The sequence below is a fragment of the Eschscholzia californica genome, unplaced genomic scaffold (assembly GCF_041429995.1).
Source record: "Eschscholzia californica isolate CP2 unplaced genomic scaffold, dmEscCali1.0.p SCAF_5, whole genome shotgun sequence".
In the NCBI taxonomy this organism is placed as follows: domain Eukaryota; kingdom Viridiplantae; phylum Streptophyta; class Magnoliopsida; order Ranunculales; family Papaveraceae; genus Eschscholzia; species Eschscholzia californica.
In genome coordinates, this window is record NW_028238472.1 from 48,215,084 (window position 1) to 48,239,320 (window position 24,237).

General features: G+C 36.6%; 3 protein-coding genes across 3 annotated transcripts; all 3 read right to left on the reverse strand.

Moving 5' to 3' along the window:
• Positions 1-63: 63 nt before the first annotated feature.
• Positions 64-6,457, reverse strand: LOC147539984 (ATP-dependent Clp protease). The gene is made up of 15 exons (XM_086639481.1): positions 5,258-6,457; positions 5,010-5,071; positions 4,690-4,790; positions 4,440-4,519; positions 3,843-3,893; positions 3,346-3,420; positions 3,189-3,266; positions 2,948-3,004; positions 2,139-2,209; positions 1,923-2,022; positions 1,720-1,824; positions 1,355-1,417; positions 1,134-1,256; positions 817-972; positions 64-391 (listed from the first exon to the last, which is right to left on the reverse strand). The coding sequence occupies exons 1-15, from the start codon at positions 6,068-6,070 to the stop codon at positions 311-313; spliced, it is 2,016 nt and encodes a 671-aa protein (XP_086495607.1). The 5' UTR covers positions 6,071-6,457; the 3' UTR covers positions 64-310.
• Positions 6,458-9,433: 2,976 nt separating this feature from the next.
• On the reverse strand, positions 9,434-21,038 carry EMB140 (EMBRYO DEFECTIVE 140). The gene is made up of 16 exons (XM_086639479.1): positions 20,375-21,038; positions 20,148-20,281; positions 19,774-19,831; positions 19,221-19,436; positions 18,041-18,316; positions 17,186-17,320; positions 16,976-17,101; positions 15,757-15,801; positions 14,482-14,589; positions 13,498-13,640; positions 13,253-13,376; positions 12,772-12,846; positions 11,507-11,869; positions 11,334-11,426; positions 10,610-10,766; positions 9,434-9,898 (listed from the first exon to the last, which is right to left on the reverse strand). The coding sequence occupies exons 1-16, from the start codon at positions 20,570-20,572 to the stop codon at positions 9,645-9,647; spliced, it is 2,505 nt and encodes an 834-aa protein (XP_086495605.1). The 5' UTR covers positions 20,573-21,038; the 3' UTR covers positions 9,434-9,644.
• Positions 21,039-22,899: 1,861 nt separating this feature from the next.
• On the reverse strand, positions 22,900-23,919 carry LOC147539986 (18.1 kDa class I heat shock protein-like). Its single transcript, XM_086641456.1, has 2 exons — positions 23,458-23,919; positions 22,900-23,359 (listed from the first exon to the last, which is right to left on the reverse strand). Exons 1-2 carry the CDS (start codon positions 23,729-23,731, stop codon positions 23,013-23,015), a joined length of 621 nt encoding a protein of 206 aa, XP_086497582.1. The 5' UTR covers positions 23,732-23,919; the 3' UTR covers positions 22,900-23,012.
• Between the last annotated feature and the right edge of the window lie 318 nt (positions 23,920-24,237).

Below are 24,237 nucleotides of genomic sequence, written 5' to 3' on the forward strand. Positions count from 1 at the left end.
AAAAAGATATAACTTCAACAATAGAAATGAAATAAAATTAATAGAAATATAAAAGACAGAATGTGCAATGAGAATTGGCCCTCCTTTTCAAATTGAGAAAAATGTTTTATACATCAGTTTGTGTGAATCAGCATGTTAAATTATTTTTAAGTACTATTTTTCAATTTCTTTTTTTTTCCTTTCTATTGAAACAAGAAGGCATGAAGTTTTTACAAGGGAGGAGGAATAGTTACAGCCATTTTACTGAGACCTACAACACAAATGAAAAGATTTTACACATGCTAAAACAACATCAGCAGAGGCAGCTATTTTACAAGCTCATGGCTCTTGATGATTCCTCCCCTTCGCCTTCCATCAAATCCCCGTCTGTCGTTAACTCAGTCCCATTCCCCTGCAAACATTCCAAACTTGTCATCAGTATCACCATTTTCATATAAATTATGTTGCCTGGGAGCAAAAGGCAAGACGGGACAAAAGGTGGGCCTAGTCAAAAAGCAGGATGACCCGGAAGGCAGGATGAATGGAAATGTAAGCGAGGCCAAAAGGCAGGACGGTCCGAGAGACAGGCAGGACGGGATGGACGAGTCTGATCTAGGAGGAAAGGCAGGGCAGGCATGGACTTATGGCCCATCTCTTTTATATATGCATATCCTTTAGTCCAATGTATCGCACGCCTTGTCTAGAGTTGAAAAGGGTCATTATATTATCTGTATCCAGATGCCGCGCGAGTAGGAGGTTTAAAATTTTTACAGTGGCTACCATGAATGAGCAAGAAAAAGGCCAGACTGATAAAGATGGGACCAGAGAGAAGCATACCAGATCTTTTAACTTGGTTTCAGAAAGGTAAAGCTGCAACGCCCCATCTCCTCGAAGAATTTTTGCTCCGAGGCCCACCATGTTGTCCGAGCCCAATGCCTCTTCATCAAGGACAACTGCATCTACTCTTTCCTTTCCTGTCTTGGCATCTGGAATCTGCGAATGTATTCCGATAAGCAATTCAATCAACAGAAAAAACTTAATCATATACCATCATACAGCAATCTTACATTCTTACTATTGAGTCAATATGGCAAGTATTTGAAATGCAGTTTAAGATTACTGCTAGAAATATATAGCAAAGAAGCCCATGATACCTCATACATAGCTTCGGTTAGAGTGCTCTCTAATATGGCTCTTAAACCTCGTGCACCCGTGTTCTTGACCATTGCTTTTTTTGCAATCAATCTCAATGCAGTATCCGTAAAATGTAGCTTTACCTGACAAAAGAAAACCCATTAACAACTATGTTTTTACTTAATGGCCGGCTAAAAAAAACGTGCATTCTTGATGAGATTTTAGGGTTCAAACAACTTACATTATTCATGCTGAACATTTTCTTGTATTGTTTTCCAAGCGCGTTTTTGGGTTCTGTCAGGACCTATTTTAAGTAATAGAAAGTATGTCATGTAGTGCAGAAAACATGAGAAGAAATTCGAAGGTCCATAACATTCGGTAATTAACATTACGAACTTGATCTATTGAAAGATATTGAATGCCCAGCAGAATGAAATAGCTTAGCCATGTTTAGAGCAAGATAAAGAAAAGAAAACAATGAATCAACATGATTGATGGTAAATGGAGCAAAATCTAGACTGCAAAAGCAAGTAGTAACATTGAAAGTAATTATAAGGCAAAAAAGGAAACAGTGAAAGTAATTGAGATGGAAAAGAAAGACATTACCTGTACAAGTTGATCCTCATTTAGAGCTGTTAAACTAACTAAGATTGGAAACCGTCCAATAAATTCTGGAATAAGGCCGTAAGAAATAAGATCCCCACTTTCAACCTACCAATAACAAAAACAATTTCCTGTCATATTCAATAAAGTCCAATTTAAGAAGATTGAATTTGTACAGATACTATATCTTCTCTTTCAAAACCCACCGATTCCATTAAAGAAGATGTGACAACAGAATTAGTTGGTCCTCCAGTTCTCATGTTTGCACGTACTGGAGCTCCAAAGCCAATAGACGAATCTTGCCGTCTATAAAAAGCAGTAGTGGAAAGTCTTAACTTCTTCTGAATTTTACTCCATTAGAAACAAATAAGTACTTGGCCGGCAAGTCACCGAAGACTAATAGAATCATAAAATGGAGTCACCTTTCTGAAATGGTCTTTTCCAGATCAATGAAAGCTCCACCACATATAAAAAGGATATCTTTTGTATCTATCTGCAGAAAATACGAAACTTTTTAAGAGATGTCACAAGGAATTATGAGGTCCAGATGTTGACATCACCAGAGAGAGAAACCACTGGTGGTTCAAACCCAAAACTATGAGGTCCAGCGATTATTAAATCATGTAAGCTGTTTTAGTTATTGTCCACCCAGGACCATGGAGGAACCAAAGTATTGTGAAAAGGAAACTGGTTTAGATAGGGACTAGAAACTTATTTTTTCCCAGGAAGCTTTTAGATTTTCATGGTTGGATATAAGCCAAAGCGGACCAGCTTGTACACTAAGACGGATAATAGGATACTGGTGCAGCACATCCGTGGGCCATGAGACGCTTAACTTGCCGAGATGCCTTCTTTAGACAGGGATCATGTAACGCTAGCAACCAAGCTAGGGATAACTATTCTCGGTTATATATCTTATGCGTCTCTAAAATGTTCTAGAAGTATATAATACATTAAGGAGTCTCCTACAGTATAATTCCTAAGTCATAAAGGATAAATGGCCCGGCATCCACTTTCGAGCATTCTAAGCTCTCAATCAAAAGTCAAAGTGCATAAGGCCTCTCTTAGTAGTAATTAACCCCATCAATTAGATGCATTACTACTACTGAATCATAACTTTAGGTGAAAAAATTCTTCCCCTTAGCTTCGCAAGAGAACAGTATGGTCAAAGGCGTTTTATATTCAAAGGACTTCACAGAAATCCTGATAACCAAAAATTATTAATGCCTACCTGAATATTATCACCACGAGGATGCTTGCGAGCCCCCTTCTCAGGAACATTTACAATCTGCATTAGAAGAAGATATACGAGATCCATTTAAAAAAAAACTCACAACTGCTATGGTTCTCAAACTGATTTCTAAAAAATTTTATTTGAATATCCATTATAAACTATAAGAGTCGCGCAACCACCCTAAAACCTTATGCCACCATCCACCATAAAGCAAATAAAGTGAACAAAGTAGACTCACAGTTCCTTCGAGCATTTTTAACAGTGCTTGCTGAACACCCTCTCCAGATACATCTCGACTAATGTTTAAGCTCTCAGCCTGCACAAATGTTATAATAAATTATACGTGGAATAGCAAAACAATGTTGCTCAACAAGAAAGTGAAGAATTACAAGTACCTTCTTAGTTATCTTGTCAACTTCATCAATGTAGACAATCCCTTGTTGAGCCGCTTGGACATTAAACTCAGCCACCTAAAAAGAAATATTAGAATAGACGAGTCTAATTCGTCTTAGAGAAATGGCATATCAACCGGAAACACTACTCAAATTTTATAATATACTGCCATGTAAATATCAACTAAAACATGATTCCAGGGTATAGCAAGTTCTACCAAAACCATGAATAACTGTATTCTTTACTCTTCCGTCTATCTAATGTGAAGCATACAATGATACAATAAATAATTCAACATATTCAATCTTATCATGCTCTTCAAAAATAAATTAGATGTCTAACGGAAACTATCCATTCGAGAGTAGAAAATCAGCACCATGGTAGCGCTAAGCAGATTAAAGTATTAAACTACTGCAGGCCGTAAGGCAACATAGGATAATTTACAACATAGGAAATAGTTGAGAAATAAATATAATTCGTAACTAGCTATGAAACATACCATAAGTAGCTTATACAGTATCGATTCCACGTCTTCTCCTACATAACCAGCCTGCAAAAGTACATTTGTATAACTTAGTGTTGTCACAACACCGAGATACCTATTAGAAAGAGTCACGCAGCATCTTCACATTTCTAAGAAGATCAGGGGCCATGTAAACACTTCAGCACTGGTAAGTTACCTTTACTATCACTGCTGATTTCATAAATTAAATTCCCTATACCTGGAGCTTCTATAATATTTTGTGATTGTATAATGTTTCATAAATAAAAAATTGGAGTACTGGACTATGTTCAGAAATCACATATACAGAAAGAACTGGTCTAATAATAACGATATAGCACAATAATCTGTTCTGCAAATTCGATTAACTAAGAAAGAAAAGAAATTACTCACGTTTCTAAGGAAATAAGAGACACAAAATATGTGATATTAGAGAGCCACTTCATCACATGAGTTTCAATAACCTCAGAAACACGTATGAATCTCATATTATGTTTCAACTTATGTGCCAACACCATAAGTTCCCCACGGATCAGTGGAACAGAATGATTCTTCATCAAACAAGAGGAAAAAGAGATTTGAAAACCAACTTGCCTGGGTCAATGTTGTTGCATCTGCAATGACAAATGGGACATTGACAAAACGAGCTAATGTTTTTGCAAGTAACGTCTTCCCTGTCCTCAGAATAAATATTACAAATATGTAAGCCAGACTAATTATCTTAAACTTCGCATCGGCATTATACTCCAAGAACTACACCAACTTACATGAGAGATATCATAGAGCAAATTCCTCTGTCCTACTACAGTAAGAAATCAAGGATTATAAGGCAGAGATGCAATACCCGAGCCAGTTGGACCCATAAGTAGTACATTGCTTTTATCTAGCTCCACAAAATCTTCTTCTGGAGTTTCAGTCCCAGAGTTCCCGGATTCTGTAGCAGCCCTATGATAATTTTAAACATAAAATTGTAATTCAATAAATTATTAAGAAGGATCAAAAGAAAAAGTTCCTTAACTTCTATACCCAAAATGAGATCATCTCCTTGCATAAGTATTAGTCTATTATCACCCGAAGTAAGATATCAACACAAAATAAGCATGAAATACAAACATAAAGAGATTCTATAGGAGCCCAGAAGTTAGTAAATGCTCGAAAAGTTACCGTTTCTGCATAGAGGAATGATATATTCTTTTGTAGTGGTTATAAACAGCAACTGAAAGCACCTGGAACATGAAGGTTACAACATTCAATATCTTCTCTGATTGTTCTAAATCGTTCTGCCTAATATAACACCTGCAGATGCATACAAGCGCGGGCGCGCGCGCACACACACACACATATATATATATATTGAAAATCATTTTTTCTGATCAGAGAAATGGATAGGCAGATTCATGTAAATTACAAACCTTTTTTGCTCTTTCTTGCCCAATAACAAATTTATCAAGTCCTTTACAGATCTCTTTAGGTGTTGGTAAATCCTTCCCCAAATTCGATCCACCCCAACCATTCTTCTCACCAGAAGATCCGCCACCATCACCACCACCACCAGAACCAGAACCACCGGAACCGGATGGGCGTATGACATTGACACCAGGGGCGAATGGAGTACCTGGTGGACCTGGGGGAGAATGCACTGCTAATCCCTTTGGAGCAGGTGGACCTGGTGGTGGCCAATTCTCAGGCGGATCACCACTATATGACCTCAAAGTATCCCAAATTGAAACCCTAAGCCGATCACCACCAAACTCCATTTCATCTCCATTTTTCCCTTCCCCATCACTAAAACCAGTTGATTTCCTATCCAATTGCCCTTTTTTCTTAACCCTACCAATCTCAACAAAACTACCTTGTAAAGGTACAAACTTATGAGGACGAAAGTAATAAGCAGTTTTACAATTAGGGCATAAATTAACAGCTTGATAACTAGATTTATCACCACGATCAGAGAAAATTAAGTCCATTTGTTTAGAACAACGAGGACAATTGGCTTCAGCCCTAATCTTACGAGTTGAAAATTCACCTGAACCATTACTACCTCCTTCCCATTTATGACGCTCTTGTAAACCTATGAAAGATTCACGATGACGATAATTCCCAACATGTTGAGTGCAAATTAACCTCCGCGAAAACTTTGATGATCTGGGTTGTGATAAAGTTGCAAACTTTGATGTTAGAATCACTGTTTCTTTTAATTTTCTCAATCTGAAAATTCCAGACATGGCAATTTTTCTTCTTCTTCTTCAAATTCCAGATCAACTAATTGACATATATATTTGAGAGAAATATACAGAAAAAAAATTCACAGAAAAAGAAGGATAAATAGATCAGATTGAGTGCTTGAGATCCAGATATATATATATATATAGAGAGAGAGAGAGAGGGGTAAATTGATAAATATAGATTGGGATCTGATGAGATAAGATTCAGACTCTGTTTTTCTTCTAATGAATTTGTTCCATTTGTTTATATAAGTTTTTAGAGAGAGAAAGTGAGCGAAAATGTCGTCTCATAGTCTTTCTCTTTCTCTCTCTCTCTCTATTAAAATTTGGTCGTGTTTTGAAACGAACAACACTGAGTATTATCTTCTTTTTCATCACTGATGAGTAGTATTTTGTTAGGGAGATTTTATAGGGCCCCCTCATTTTTGTTAAAAGGCCCCCCTCAGTGATTATAAAGCAAGTAAAATAGTTCATGGGGAGGCCTTTTAACAAAATTGGGGAGGCCTTATAAAACTTCCCATTTTGTTAAACCATTAATGGAGTAGGTAGCACGTGAGTTGCATGTGACTTACAATTATTATCACACAATTAACCAGTTTGGCCTAATTCATACTATATGTAACCACTGGCGGACCCAGAAATTTTATGTTGTGGGGGCACTTTTATTTATTAAAAAAAATTTAAATTGTGCAAAAATCTCGATATGGCGTTTGACCGATAGATTTTGTCTCTTATACCTACACTCTCAACTTATTCGACTAGTGCTAACATGTGAGTTGTATTGACTATTGTCTTCATAAAAATAAATATTATTATATACATTTGAATTACTCAAAAAATAATGTGTAAATTTTATGTTAAAAGAATGAGAGTCCTTAATGTGCTGAAAAATGATTACCACATTTTACGTTCTTAAAGAAATTAAGAAGAGAGAGAGAACTGACTAAGTTAAAAGAAAATAGTCCGAAATATAATATTATATATATATATATATGTAGGAAAAATGAAAAAAAAAAAAGAAAAACGTAATAATAATATGAGAAAAATAGGCCTGACAAAGTTTGTGGGAAACAACATCGAATTCACAAAGGAAAAAGACTCATATATGAACTTATTTGTAAGTATGGAGTTATAAGGGAGAAATACAAGGATCAAATTATAATAAATCAAAAACTAGGGGCCACAAACAAATTAGCCATAAAAAACACACAAAGAAAAGGATTGTGGGACTCGAACTCATACATCTAACGCGTTCAACTTTCCCTCACTCCACCCGGCCAAGCACTACTCCCTCCGCATGTGTGTTACTTTATCTCTTTATACTCGTATAAATTCATTTAACTGAGAACCCTCTCCGGACCCGTGGGGGCACGTGCCCCCACGGGTCCCTACGTGGGTCCGCCCCTGTATGTAATTAAAATTTAATTGGATCAGGGTCATTATCTAATCATACGTTACAAAGTTCTACTTCCTAGAGAGAGAGAGAGAGAATCAAAGAAAATAGAGTTCTGGATGACAGTTTTTTCGCTAGTATCATGTTGTTTTTTTTTCGTCAAAAAAGCACATTGTGCAAAGGCAGTTGTTGTGGGGTAAAACAAGAAAAACTTTGTTAAAGAGTTTTAGAACATTCCCAATGCAACACTCAACAAGAACTCAACTAACCCAATGTGTCAAGTATGGATTGAATTTCTCTTTTCTAAGTGACACTATTGAGATCTTCTATTCAAAATACTTCTCCAACGTCCAACCAATCTAAATTCATAACTATTGATTAAACATCCACAAATGAGCGATAGAGAGATCCACTTTAGTGGAGCCCATGGAATCTAAGTGGTATTCTGGTCATATTATATTTAGTGTAACCGTGGCGAAGAAGCTAGAAATTGGAGTTGAGGTGGGTTGTTGATGATGTAAAATAGTGAAGATATTTGCAAACATACTTCGACACTCAAATAAGTTCAGTGTGCACGTTGAGATATCAATTGAATGCACAAGACAGGATTGGATTCCTCTTAGACCAAACATATTACGTTTATATAGATTTGGATGGCGGTGGACCGAGATTGTGTGATGGTAATAATCTGGCTTGATGATAGATACGTGGCATAGTCGTTACATAATAATCCTTGATCATGACAATATCTTCTTATATGATTGCCTACCGAGATTTGTATTTGAAAAACAAACCTTTAGCACCATCTGATCTTTCGCGTAGCTATCTTTATCTCGGGTAGAGCAGAATTCAAAGCGAACTTACTCCTGCCGACTTTTTTACTTTGATCAAAACAGAGCCCTCATTTGCTTCGAGGCTCAAGCTAGGATTCTATCATACTAGAAGGCTCGTGCTAACCTCTCAACAATACTAGTTGAAGTTGGATCCTGGTAGTTGAGTCCTTTCGGATCTAACCTCCTGAAGACCATTGAGGACTCGCTCGTGTGTATGCGAGACTTTCACACGTAACACTCGCGTCAATCTATTAGACTTTTTGGCCAGCCAAACCATTTAAGTTCTCTTTTTTGCCTTTTAACTATTCCCTTTTTATTTTTCCTTTTTGTGATGGTCTCTTGTTTTCTAAGGTGTTAAATTAAACTGTTCAACAAAAAAAACAAAAAAAAAAAGTAACGTGTTAAAATTTTAATGACGTAACGGATACGTAAAAGCTGCCCAATAACATTTTGACGTTATTCACAAATCACTTGACCACTCACTACCCAATCAAGATTCAGTTGCGTTATCACGTGACCCCACGACATTTCTTGTTGACCCCAAACACTATCATCCCACCCTATCACTTGCCCCAGGAAAAAAAGAAAAGAAAAAAAAAAAACAATACTTCAATTCAAAATTGAAGGTACATGATCCAGTTATTTTTTGGGGGTGGGGATGATGGTTTTTATCGGAGATGGTGATGGTCGCAGTGGAGGAAGAATATCAGGAGGATCGCCGGGCGCTTGCATACTGCCGACAAAAAAAAGAGCTGCTGGAAGATTTTTTTCACCCAAACCGCAGACATATTAAACATTATGAAAGTGAATTCGATCTAATCCAGACCTGGAATCGAAATCTGACTTAAACAAAACAAAGAAACATTATCTTAGTCAGATGAACTTTTTTTTTTTTGTTGAAGTTAGTCAGATGAACTTGGAAGAGGTTAAAATTATACACTGGCATATTATTGAGGGAAATATGTAAAGATACAAGTCATTTAGTTGAAATTCTGGTGCAACAGATGAGTGATATAAGCTTAGAGTAATGAATACTTCGATCAAATGAGGAATAGAAACTTCCGACCTAGTTATTCGATTAGACGATTAGTGGTCCTAATATAAACCTAATCAAACTAAGCATACCCATATCACATCTTCAATAATAATATCAAGATTAGCTTATAGAATATAAATTTTAGAAATTTATTTCAACACTTTACTGAAACAATTTACTCTGAAACTTTTTGGGCTTAACAGATTACTAAGTGGTCTATTCTGATCTTGTTTAGTGACGTAAATACTTAACTTACATGAGGGGAACCTGTCATGACCACCGAGTAAATCTGATTTTGCAGCCACAAGAGTTTCATTTCTTTTTCAGTAACATTTTCCTGAATTCGTCGTTAGATTTTGGGGTTTCGTCGGTGTCTTCTTTCTTGGGTTCATTCTTGCCCCAACCAAGGGGTTTGGCCAGATTTCTTGGAACTGCGAACGTGTTCTTGCCCTTTAGTTGGACATGGTTCCCCCGACTTGATTCTTCAGAACCTTCAGTAGACTTTTTCGCTTCGGATCCCTCCACTTCATTACCAGTATCAGTAGATGTTCCTTCTCTTTTATCTCCTGCAGAAATGAGGAACAAATGATAAGAAGAAAGAAGTAGACAATTTGTATTTGATTCACTAATTCAGTGAAGTGATTGCTGGCAGGCTTTCAACTCAAGTAGAAATTTGAGATGGTTATTTTCTTTTATTGATATAACTTTTTGAAGACACAGGCAAACACTAGATCGGATATAAGCTAGAATACTATCGAATCCCAAAAAATATATTAGCTTAGAAGTTTGAACCAAATCATTAACAAATACTAACTCGAAGATTGACCAATGTTACCTGGTAAGCCGAACACTCCGGTACGTGGTATGGGTACCGATAAGCTATGCGCTACCTTGCATGTATCTGGTAAGCTAGGGTATACCTCTTCGGTACGCTATTTTAGGGTCGGTACATTTTGAACTATTTTTACTAGACAATAAATACTCTCTGTGATGCATGGAATAGATACACCTCTCAATCATTTTATCTCTATAAAACGTAAAATTCATAACTTGTTAGACAAAAAAACTATTAGTTAACTTGCAGATTTTCACAAAAAAAATTGGGTTAGTTAAGGCTGGACTCTGGAGATTATGGCGGGGCCGGTGGGCTAAAGTTGGGGTACCGGAGAGCGAACCCACCCAGAAAGGGTATGGGGAAGTAGATGATTATCTGGCAACTCTGAGATTGACTAGTTTTCAGATTCCAAGGAAAAGACTTAGGTGTTGTTTATACATACCTTGCTCCTTTGTGTTTCTTCCAGAGGATTCTTTATTTTTATTACGTTCTGGATTGGATCGTACAATGCTCACTTTCTTTCCTAGCAGGATCTTCTTGTTTTTTGCTACAGCTGCTGTGAGTTTCTCAGCATCGGTGAAATCTACATAAGCCAATCCCTATCGAAATGTAGAATTGTCAATTAGTCGACAGAATCAGGGTTTAAAGATGAACACTTAATATTTTAACTAAAAGAGTATCGTTCATACACAATAAATATTAACAAAATGAAGTCCAAAGAGAAACCAGGTGAATAGCCATCTAGGTAAGTGCTGCAATGATCTTACAAGCTCACCATTTTGTACTCCATCAAAATATTCGATAAGAATTCCCAAGGTCCACATAGTAGTCTACTAGACATGCGAAAAGGGATCTTCCTTGTTCTCGTCAAGTTTACTAGATTATCTCTAAGACTCTAACAAGGATATAATAGAAGTCCGTTATGCGAAATATGTAGAAAATGTCTGATACTACACAATAATTTTCCATTTAGCACCTGCTAAATTTTAAAGGTGGTTATAAATAACTTAGCCGGAAATGGTGAAAAATGACGAAGTCCGTCTAAGGGCATTACTCCATTTAACTTGAAAAGGTGGTATATATTTGCTAAAATAGTACAGGACCTATTACTGTAAAGTAATGGGAGGGCAATAATATACATCGTAGTTTAGAGAGAGATGGGATACCCTTGATTTCCCGGTGAATCTATCCTTAAGTACACGTATAGCGGTTAATCCACCAACATCATTGAAGAACTTGCGCAAGTGGTCATCAGTTACCTGAGCAAGATGTTATTTATCATTAAAATATGATCATCAACTGAATAGCAGGCATGTTTATGAAGTGATGAGCAACTTGCCTGAAAACTAAGGTTTGAAATAAAGGCTGTGCATTGGTCTTTGTACATTTCCTTGTTTTTAGAGTGTTTGATTTTTTGCTCATTTGAAGTTTCCTCTTTGTCAGTCTTGGAATGGGTCGAACCTACATTATTGTCTTCTACTAACTTCTGAGTTATTTCTGTTCCAGAAGCTTGTGTTGGCTTGTCAGCTACACCTTTATGCCGCTTTGGTGTGGGATGTTCTTCAGTTGAGGCTGTACCAGATTTCCTCTTTTGAGAAGTTTTCTTAGTAGGATTTTCGTCTTTCTTTGGTACCGACTCAGAGACTCCTTTCGACTCCTGCTGCAAGTTAAATAGATGGAGCTCTTCCAGACGTGGTGTCACCTAAAAAAAGACAAAGAGAGACAAAATTCAAAGGGGGTATCAAAGAAAGTTTGCCAAGAGAGTTTGCCTGTTATTTGGATTTTTCCGACAACTTGTAAGCTTTACATTCATTTTGACATGCCCCTAAGACCACGTGTATAATTGAGATAATCCCCACGGAGCGCTCAACCTTTACTGACTCGCATAATATGAGATCTACTACAAGAAATGATTAGACAATGCTCAGTTTTCCATGTGACAGGTTAGGGTGCATGCAGAACATTTTGAGGTTCCCCACTTCTTTATTTTCCTCAATCTTGGATATTCTAACGTTGTGAGGATGAATCATTGTCATAACTTGGTCAAATATACTTAAATATAAACAAGATTACAACCGTCTAATTCATCAAATCAGTAGATATCGCATACAAAATTGTAGCCCCACTTGATCGATACTACAGAATAGATCATTCAATTACTAGATAAGGAAAAAAGGGATTTCTTTTACCATATAATGATTTTGCAACCTAATATGTACGGTACCCATTAGATGTCCTCGTAATGCCCCTTTCGAAAAGAAAAATGCATGATGTCTCCAAAAGTCGTAATTCTGTCAACACAGGCTTCTCAAGCAAGCGAGCCCGATGTGTCATACAGAACGCCATGAACTTCTACATATACTCAAAGCCCACCTGTGCTGATGTTTATTTAGTACTATCATCCACATATTTGACCAAATAAGGTTTGAATATCAGTAGTTTTGACTTTTGAACATGGTTACATCAATATACAGTTGGGTTATATGATTGCAGTACCACAAATGCTTGTACATGATGGTGAATAGTCGGTAAACTCAACGCTAGCTAAATTGGAAAAGCAAAACAATAAACTATGAATTCCAACTCCACAGTCAGAAAATATACCTTCTTTACAGCATGGTCGTAATCTTCCAAAGTCCCAAATTCCCTCTCAAAGCGTAACCAAGAACGGCAGATGACCTGAATGATTCTGTGCTTTAGAGTAGGAAGGTATCATCAAATACATGGTATGGTAAATTCAGCCCTAGAAGCACTAATTTGGTATCTTTGACTGCTTTTTAAATGTCTAAAGCATAGTTTGGAACTTGTTACTTCTAAAATTACTTTTATGATTTTTTCAGTTGGGTTAGACCCAAACAAATAGCAGATTGCGTTCCCGTATAGTTTAGTCGACAAAGCATAGTTTTAAATATTCATATAATCGGAAGTTATCTATCAAAGATTGTACGATATACTTCTACATAATCAAATTCTTGTATGTGATTATCCAAACATGTAGAAGAGTCTCATGTAACAAAAGGGTATAAGAGCAAGAGCTACGAAATAAAGAATAGAAAAGAAATATTCTAAGTGATTAAGAACGTACTTCCGAGCCTGTTCCGACGAACCTTTTGCTGTAGCATCGCTTATAAATAGATCGAGCTGCATCAAGATGTCCTGCTTGAATTTCCATTTTTATGTAGTGCTCCCAGGCTTCTAACATTGAACCGCTGCACAAGCAAACATCAAAATGACCAAGGAAACAAATGAAAAAAAATCAGTTGCTACTTCTCTTTCTCCTGATCAACATCAGGAAACTGAGAGAATGAAAATAACATCATGTTGTAAAACCTAATCTTGAGCAAGCTTTCCCAAACTCCACGAGCTGCAACCAAATCTTTCCCAAGCTCCAACTCTAAACGAGCCCAGTAAGCATACAAAAACAATAAAGCCTCTGTATTCTTTAGGTTTGGAGACAGGTACTCTGCAGCATACTGAGGGAGACACGAGCCGTTAGAAACATAGAGGAGCAAACAACAATTAAAAAACGCAATACAGAGAAGCAAATTAAACTGGCAGCATCTCATTGTGCCTCCCCCTAGGGCAAAAATTGCATAGAAAAGAGATACCATAGATTGCAGGACTATGAAAGAACATATAGACAAAAAAACACATTGATAATAGATTTGGCAGGAGCCTCTCCCAAACTATATCTTTCTTTTGACCATTACATCTAAAATTGACAATAAGTGAAGTCTTCTTTGGTTACGAGGATGCGTTCCACTTTTACCTTAAATAGGTAAAGGATGTTATGATGGATATCAAGTAATTACGTTCACCATTACACTTATCCGAATAAGGGGATATGTAACCTTGTTAAGGAAGAAAAAAAGTACTTTCCTAACAAGGCTATGAAACAATCTCAAGGCAGTTACAGCTTCCTCGCATTTCTGTGCTCATGGAATCTATGAAAGATCTACATTTGATTGATAACGGGCACAGTTTAGGCACCAACAGACCTTTTTCACATCGTCTTGTCAAATATAATAATATAAATGAGAAATAACCAGCAAAAAAAAGGAGCACTATAACAACTTACAAGAATACTCCAACCACATGTAGCAAAAATAAGGAATATATTGGTATTTTCAGTGAAAAATAGGACAGCAATGGTAAATACATCGACCATATTTGTGGCACATGTTAAAATGGTGGAAAAGAGTGATCTTTGGAAAATGATCACAAGCTTGAAGTAAATAAATTTTGAGCAGGTCACTAAACAATACAGGAAAAGCAGGTTAGAGGAGTGCATTGTAAAATAAACGGAAAACGAACCTTAAATGTATCTCTTATAACATCGTAGTTCAAGCTACCCTCTGTCGAACCAGCTAGAGAAAACCTCCGTCTTAATCCATCAAGCCGAGTAAGGAACAAATCTAGATGCTGAAGGAAAGTGCCCCATGTTAGTACTATATTTTTTCAGACGCAACACTAGGATCAAGTGATACTTGGAAACTTCAGATAAGCTAAGACAACAAACACATAGCACCTAAACAACCTCACATACTCACCCACGGATGACCAGATCCCAAATTCCTCCGACCTCCCAAACATTCATACCAACAATAAATGAAGGTGACAAATAAAATAATTGAATTTAACCAATATAATGTGGATACATCTTTTTTAGAAATTTTTCCATGTTAGATACTATCTACTAACACTGCAGTCACTTAATGGGCATTATATGAGATTTTGTATGTACATCTTGTTTCAACTTGCATGCAGTCGTGTTAGACCATCATATACTACTCTAAGTTAATGTTTTTCTAGTATAATCCTATAATGTAGCAACGTTTACTAAAAGTAATAAATCAGAAGTAAATGACTAAAAATGAAGGACATCCTACCTAAGACAAGAAAATGTACATGTGTAGCCATAATCTTGTACTGGCATTTTTCCTTCCGCATAATGTGACACCTTGTACTGATTTCATATACCGACACCGTGCTTCTGTTCATATTACATAGGATATCACCATCTTGAAGGGAAAGCTAATTAAACTTTTTAACACCCCAATAAACCCATGGTATAACTTAAAACCAAGTAAGCACTTTTTAACGTCCCAATAAACCCATAGCTCATGGTATAAATTAAAACCAAGTACGTTAACTTACTTGGCTTAGTATATTATGTCCTCTGATCTCCTTTTAATACTAACGAATGAGTTAGCTGAACACGTACGAGCAAACATATTTGAGGAAGTCTATTCAACCTAATTGACTCATTCAATTTGCAATGATGATGGAACCCCAATGCCATTCTCTTTTATTTTTCTTAGTTTTTCCCATTACATTTACCGTGTATAATCTCAATTTTCTACCATTATTTCGGAAAAATGGAAGTGGTCAAATTTTATAAATTATTACACAAAATGTCCATATTGAGCACGCTATAATGATAATGATATTCCTATCATCAATTGATAAAGTAGTCAGAAGTCTATTATCTACTCTATCGAAACAGACTCTAGGGGCACATCAAAAAGGAGCACTGAAGTTAATGGGCCATAAATGTGAAAAGCATAATTTTTACAAAATTAACGTTACCTCCTCATAACTTGAAAATGGATATTGCAGCGACCGCTCAAATACCTGAAATTAAGAAGTATCATGGAACAATTAAAACACCGCTGCCTGAAACTAATAGAGAATGTAAATCTGCATCTCCTAAGCAAACTGCTATCTAGGAAAAGAAAGCATGACAGAGAAGAAAATACGTATAAGCAACCAAAAGATATCCAGGAGCTATTGATTGAACAGACAAAGTATAGACTACTGGTTTTCTAAAACTGGGCTGGAGCAGTTCTTCTCCATCTAAAACTCTGTTGAACCAAACCATATCTTATCCTTATCGTGGTTGGTGAAACCAGATAATAACCAAGTTAAGATAACTATGCCTTTGTTACTACTTCAATAACTAGGGGCCCCACTAGTCTGGCCAGTACGGTCCACTTGGCACGTAATGACAAAAAGAACAAATACCTTCAAGAAGACAGGAAGTACACAATACAGAGTTCTACAAGTTCAAATACAGATTTAGGAATGAACCTTTTACGAGAGTAATCTCAAAGGATATTTAGGAAAAGCAAATTTGAATGTTATTTCAAGACTACTAATGAACCTAGATGCTTGTCTGCTTCCCTGGTACCATCATTCAGACCTGTACAATTACAGGTCTTGGCAGAAAGTTTCCACCATGTCATTTAAAAGCTAGCTGATTTTCATTTGCTGGGTAGGTCTGTAACGTGTTAGCTTTCTAAATGTTTTTATTTGGACCGCAAATTATGTTTAACTTGCAACTGACTACATGGAAGTCAACCTCTCAACATACGTTATCTACAGTCTGACAAACTGCTGAACCCTCTTCTAAGGTGCAACACACAATCCTGACATCCTAGATCCTCTTTGACACCCATTAGTCTTACAAATGAAAGAAATAGTGTGGACATGATTCAAACATTCTGAATACAGACGAATGCCAAAAGGACTTGGATGGAGGTAATAAGGAACAAACTGAATGTTGAGGAGCAGAAATAGATGTCTCGTCGGGTAAAGGTAAGACCTTAAAGCATAGCTGAATAGTGAAACCCCGTAATCAAAAGGGGCTTGAGAATAAATAGAAGTTACAGCAAAACGTGCCATCAAGTGCTTCCATATGTAAAAAAAAAGTTGAGGCACTTCATAAGCTAACGTCTTGAAAATTAATTGCCAACTAAATGAAAATAAAACTTCTACAAGAGAATGAGAGACGATAACGAAAACATACAGCAGACAATTCTTTCTCCAAAGCATGATTACGTTCCAAAGCAAGCAAGTACCGCACCCAGAGCTCTCCAGTCCAGGGACAGTTTCTAGTTGCCCTCGAATGAACACTGACAACTATTTTGGGGATCTGAAATGAAATAGTAGGTAATGATTCTCATTAGCCGAAATTTACTCTATTGAAACTAATCTGAGATAAGATAAGGGGGTAAACCTTCAAAGTTTGCTCCAAGTAGCGAGTATAATCGAGCCATAGGTCACTTGATATAGGAAACTCAGTGACAGCACGTTCATACAGTACTTGAACACGCGACGGGTCCCCAGAAGATTGTTCAAATTTTAAGTAGGTCTGCAACACCATAACAAATCTCATTTGAAAAGGCACAAAACAGTGCATCCAATATGCAGGAAAGATAGAAATACTATTCCTCTTTGGTATAACTGAAGACGGAATAGGACTAAAACTGACCTAATTCTAGTACCAAACATAATAAATATTGAGCAAGAAGAAATGATACAAAACTGAATAGATAACAGATGTATGAGAATGCTAGTTGAGAGTATTTAAAGCCGCCTAGATAGTACATACAATTTTCCAATTTTGTAAGGTGTAGGCAACAGAAACATTCAGTGTTTCACGTTGACATCCCATCATTATATGCTAGTACAATTATAACCTTAATCATCCCTCAAACTATAAATAAATTTTGAAGTTCTCAATTTTCTAAATATTCTTGAGAACTTAAAAGGCTAAGATATTTTTTTTTATTAAAAAGCTTAGAGAAGAAAGAGGGAGGCAACAGTTAATTGATTCATATACGGAAAAAATGTCAGAGACTTAACTGGCCTAAATCAAGTGACGTGTCAAGGTAATGTAAAGAGCCTTTTTAACTAAAATGAAGAATAGAAACTAAGATTGTTTTAAATCGGCATTGATGGCAAATATTCTCATAACAATTACCTAACGGCCTAGGGCACTTTCTTTTAACAACATCGAATTTTTCATCCCTAGTACTACAAAATAGTAACTAAGGCATTTATCAGATAATGAGAAGTCAAAGAACCATACCATAAAACATTGAAGCTTCTCTACTTCAGATGCATCCAGCCTAGAGATAAGTTCCTCATGAACGGACCGTGCATTATACATCTCCATGGCTTTTTGGTACGCTGAAACAACATGAGAAGGAATTCCATCGAAATCGCTCGCATTAGTTTCTAGAGTATTTCCTTGTTCAGCCTCCCAAGCTTTGTAGGCAAGAAGAGTTGACCTTGAATCCGCAAGGGGGACAGACAATTGACGATGGAATATACTTCGAATACGTTGTACCTGCTTATCTTTTCCCTGTAACACATTCAGAAATTACTTCATATCAACACCAAAAGTCACAGATTTGTCCATTTCACTACTTTGTGGACCTAAGAGATCATTACAAAGTCATATCTTGTTCCTTTTTACAATACAAAGTAATAGTGTGTGACAACAGCCTTTGGAAAACGAAACTCAAAAACAAATCCTTCTAGGTTTAAGTCTTTATATGCAATGTTCTTTCAAGTCTATATATGTTCAAATTAAAAACCTTAGAACACAACAATCTTAGGAAGGAGAGGAGGAATATAAGAAAAAATGAAATGCTGATTTAGATTTTTCCCTAATGATTTATTGTCGCCAAACAACAAGACTCTTTTTACCCTGTTGTCTTCCTTTCCATCATATCATCATACGGAAGCCATCACCATTAAGCTAAAAAAGATATAGGGTTCCTCCCAGTTGATCTAGATTCAATAGTCAACGTCGCTAAAGATAAAGTTGTCTCTACATATAAAACAAGCGAAAAAAAACCCTGTTAAAGGTTCATTAATCTCCTAAGTCATAGATGTAATTAGATAGTTCACAATAACAAACATGTAGCAAGTGTTTAAGGATGCATGCCCAAATTATCCACCTTTATATACACACATATTCATAGGTGACATTAGAATTTGATTTCGCATTGGAATACAAACGTCAGGAACAAGTTCAACAATTCTAGTATATTGTTTACCACATTGGCATTCATGCTACTGTATTTCCAAAAGCAAAGAAAGTAACAACATTTTTCACAAGAATGCTAAAATGAGAGAAAGAGACTTAAGTATTAGATAACTGGCGCAAATCAACTAGATGAAGAAGTAACTTTACTGATTGAAGACTCCTCATGCCGTAGTAAACTATGAGTACGACCCTGAACCTTAAAAGCAAGTCTAACCTCATTATCACTCTGATGAATGGTACGTAACATGGACTGCTCGAATTCTATATATGCTTCCCAGATCCTGTTTCCTTCCGCAACATGTAAACCAGCAGCAGTAAGAGCACGCTCAAATAAGTCCCTCATCTTTGATATACCATCCGGTGAATAGTTAAGGACTGATGGATCGTGCTCTTTAACAAAGTTTAGATAGTCACGCCAAAGAGACACGGACTGCAGAAGAAAGAATCAAAAGCATGTTAAATGTTATTTGTTTTTTTTTCAAGAGTGAATTAATGACTAATTTGCAGTTTTTTGTAGAAGTCACCCCAATAGCAACTAAAAATCTTCAAATCTAATTGAAATTACTTTTCTCGAGGTCGAAACTCGTACAACTAAACTTTTGCATAAACAGCTATTACTCAAATCAAGCTCGTATTGGGTGGTTTTCTTTTAAACAGATAAAGATGTATTGCAGAAGACTACAGCAAGAAAATGTAAGATGCGTGGGCGAGATGAAATGAAGAACGCAGCAAGGTGGTCCACTTTAATTTTGACAAGCAAAACTTACCAAGTATTCCTGCACCCCTCGCTCGTAAAGCTTCTCGATTTCTACTAAAGCCTCGCTTCTGCAAAATTGATAAAACAACAAATTGAACTACAATTCTCAAAATATTAATCAGTGACATGACTATATCATACCCATTCGTGCTATTCTCGTAACCTGGTAGATATCTAACATTTTAAATGCAAACCAAAACAACAACCGCAAATCAATATTAGATATAAGCTTACAGGAACATGGGTATATATCGCTTGAATTAGAGAATAATACTCGGACAATGAAATCGATGGATTCGAAACAAATTTAAGCATAGCTAGCTCATAAAGTATAAAGATATTCAATGTGAAATCACAACTAACACAAACTCAAAATAAATTTACCCAGTTGCTAGTGAAGCTTCATCTTTCGCCCATTCACTCCACATAGTAGGAGTTAAAGGGAAAATTGCATTCATTGATTCTCTAGCTTGACGAAGCTTTTCAATGTCCCCTAATTTTCTCAGAGATTTTATATACTGAAATCAAAACCAAAATGAGTTAAATAAAAGCAAAAGAATTACAAAACTTTCTTCTGTGTTTCAAATTCGGAGATTGTTAAAAAGTATTACTTGAATGTGAGAGTCATAACTTGAAGGATTTTCAGCAACTTCTTTTTCTAGGGCTTCAAGACGGAGGTCTTCCTCAGCGTCCTCATCGGAGTCAGAATCAGAAGAACTACTAGGGTTTTGATTGTTTAGATTAGTTGATTCTCCTCCATTTTTCATTTCTTCTAGGGTTTCTAATTCGTTACCGGAATTTTCCGCCATGAAAAGTTCAGTTGTAGTTAGAGCAGAAGATAGTTCACTTGAGAAAGTTGACGCTAGTCCGCGAACGCCATTAACGCTTTGCTTCTCCGGGTAGGGAAAAGGCCCCCGAGCCCAGATCCGCCCACAAACCGCCCGAGTCCGATGTGACCGTGGCCCGAGACGGGCACTACCCGTCGAGACTGTCAAATTTAGTCCGGTGGGCACGGACAGAGGCTCTAACCCGCATCCCGCCCAAATGGTTGTTTCGGAAAAAACTGAAATTTTGTCCTTGAGAGTTAAATCAATCTGTCAGACACTTACAGACTAAAACGGTGAGTTAAGCACAAATTGGAACCAAAACAGAATTAACCTAAAAAATTAAACACTGGATTTTTTCTAACAAGCACTCATTGACCTTTGTATTCAAAAATCAACTGGTGGAGTAGAAATTTTTATGAAAATCAATTGGGAAGAACTGTTGTTGAATATTTTCTACGTGAAAGAAAAAAGATAGAAGATAACATTCACAATTTGGGTGCTTATAAAGAACTCGAGTCAATATTCATTGACCATAGTCAAACTAATAAATTGTTTGCTTATAGCACAAAGATTCGTGTTTTTAGCAACACCCACTCATTTTTATGAGATAAAGGTTTTGGTTGATTAGATGTGACTTAGCGGGCAATCTCCTTTTGAGTCTAAAATCAACTTATTTCTTTTTTCATCTTTCCCCTCCGACCACCACCGTCACGATTTCTCTCTCCGTTGTCTCTTTCTCTATCTTTTTGAGACCAGATTATCAATCTAGTTTGGAAGATTTTTCCTGAACTGCAGAAAATGGTCATCGGCTGAAAAGATTTTAATCTAAAAATTAGAATTTGATATTCTTGTCATCTATGCCGGTTTCGTTCGAAATCTAAAAATTCCGTTTTAGTCAAACTAATGCCACAACCATTTAATACGACATAGGCTTAAAGACGTACACGACAGAAGCTCAAAGATGTAGCAAATATGTCATGCAGGAACTCATGGCTGAAAACAATCTTTAAAATTTGTCTACAACTTCGAGACATCCGAAATGAATTTTAAAACATACAGACTTAGTCAATCTGTGTGATTCTTGTTTTTAGTCTAAATATTTAATTGAATTTTAGCTCCTATTTTTCCTCGACCACTGTACCATTACCACTTTTGACACCCACATACCACCCATTGTCAGGGGCATAGCTATAGGTGGGCTAAACCGGGCTAAGCCGGGACAGCCCGAGTCTTCTCACCTGTAACTTCTATCTTGTATTGACTTTTTTACAATGTAACCCGAGTCTTCCCACCTAACTTCTACTTTGCGTTGAGGAGATGTCTTATATTAACATCCATAACTATTAACATCAACAACTATAACACAAATAAAATTCTTCACTATTTTAAAGTTTAATTCTTGTGTATATTTTTTTTATACCTAGTTCTAGGGGTGGGAATCGGTCCGGACCGGTCGGTACCGGACTCTAACTTCATCGAACCGGTCGACTCGGACATAAACTGTTGGTGACCACCTATTTACTCGGGCGGACTCGGACGGTCACTCTCAAGAATTCTTTGTCCATTGACCGTCCAAGACCGTTTATTTTACCGGTCCAGTCGGACATCGGACGGTCTCGGTCCGGACTTTCCAATAAATGTACTTGATTCAGAACTTTATTTGTATTACTACAAACAAAATTTCTTACAAATGAAGATGTTTAGCCAAGAAATCAAAAGTAAATATAAAAAAGAAAAAAAATAGTCGATCATCATTTGACAAGATATAATTAAGCCATGCACTAATGTTTGGTTTTCCAGAGGACTATATGACTATAGCCAACGATCACCATATATTCGTATGTCTATAAAATTCAACGGTCAACTTCTAAAAATGAGGACAGTTTAGTCGGTCAACCTATTCGGTCACTCGTACCGGTCGATTAGCGGTCGGTCCTTCGACATAAAATTTTGACCGTGACCGTCCGCCAATTCTTTCGGGCCGGTCGGACACTGACCGTTATGACCATCGGGTGTCCATGAACACTTTTTATCTCGGTCGAACGGATCGGATAGCGGTCTTCCTGATCTTTTTCCCACCCCTACCTAGTTCCCTTACTAGGGATAAAGTTCTTTACTATTTTCTCAATCATTATTTCAAAATATAAATGTTAAAATGTGAACTAGCACTACCTCTGCCAATTGTTTCAATCTTCTTCTCTCTCTCTCCCTCTCAACTCTCTCTCACTGATCTCTAACTCTCTCCTTTAGTTTCTAAAACATAAATTCTCTAAAAAAATGTACAGGGAAAATATACACATCAAATACACCAAATTTCTTAATATTAATTAAGCCATTAAAATACAATGATCAAATTAAAGAAGAAAATTAGTAACATTCATTAGACCTAATAAACCTTCCCAACTTAACTATAAGCTCATATTTACTTCTTCATCTCAGCCTTAGAAGCCTTAATTTCTTCACCACCACCATTACTACTACCAGAAGAAGAAGAATCCTCCACAATATTCACCAATCTGGGTTGTTTCTTCTCTTCTGCTACTTTCTCAATCATTATTTTCAATACCCCATTCTCTAAATTAGCTTTAATTGAATCCAAATTAGCATTTGAAGGAAGTCTAAATTGTCTCCAGAACTTTCCAGAAGTTCTTTCCACTCTATGCCATTTCTCTCCTTCAATAGTACTAGCTTCTTCACTCTTTCTCTCTCCACTTATTCTTAATACCCTCTTTTCTTCTATCTCTATCTTTATATCTTCCTTTTTCATCCCTGCAAAAACAGAATAAACAGCTAAGTTTTAGGGTTTCAAGAATTAGACAAATTAATTAATGGCTAGTTCTTTAAGGCTAGGTTTTAAGGATACGAACCAGGAATGTCGAGCGTAATAATGTGAGAACGAGGGGTTTCTTTCCAATCAGCACGAGCTAAAGCCAATGGCTCTAATACTAGGTCTCTGTTAGGAACAGAGAGAGGGGTTTGTTCAAGAATTCGAAATGGATCAAGATCTGTGGTAAAAGGCATTTGCATCATATCCCATAAACTTCTGCTATATGGGATTAACCCTTTAGCTGATGGAAGTATTGCTGACATGAAAATCAAACCAAATAAACCAGAGATCAAAACTGATGATGATATTTTCATTGTGTGAGAAGGATTGAAGATTTTCTTTGGTATAAGAAGATAGTAGGAAAATATTGATAATGAGTGAGAGAGTGATTTGTTAGATGAAAGTCTGAATGCGTTGATTTTAGTGAGAGAAAGAGGGGAAGAGGATGGTTAATTTATAGGTTGATGGTGGTGGTTTCTAGAGAGAGAGAGAGAGTGTGTGTGATTGTTTGTAGAAGAGTCTCGATTGTAGTAGATGGCGCGAGAGAGAGAGAGGAGATAGTGACGTGTCTCTTTCATCTGGATCGTTAGATGGAACTGTTTCGTGTGCTTTTGACGTAACTTTTCATCATTTTTACGTGTTTCAATTGATCTTGACCGTCCGCTACATTTTCTGTAGTAAAAAATCTCTGAAAATTTAAAGAATATTATTAAATATCTAATGTTGTATAATAAAGCGTTATTTTTCAAATAGTCCCCAATTTTGTGATCAGTTTCCTCTTTAGACCCCTACTTTGTCGAAATTATCTAGATGACCCCCT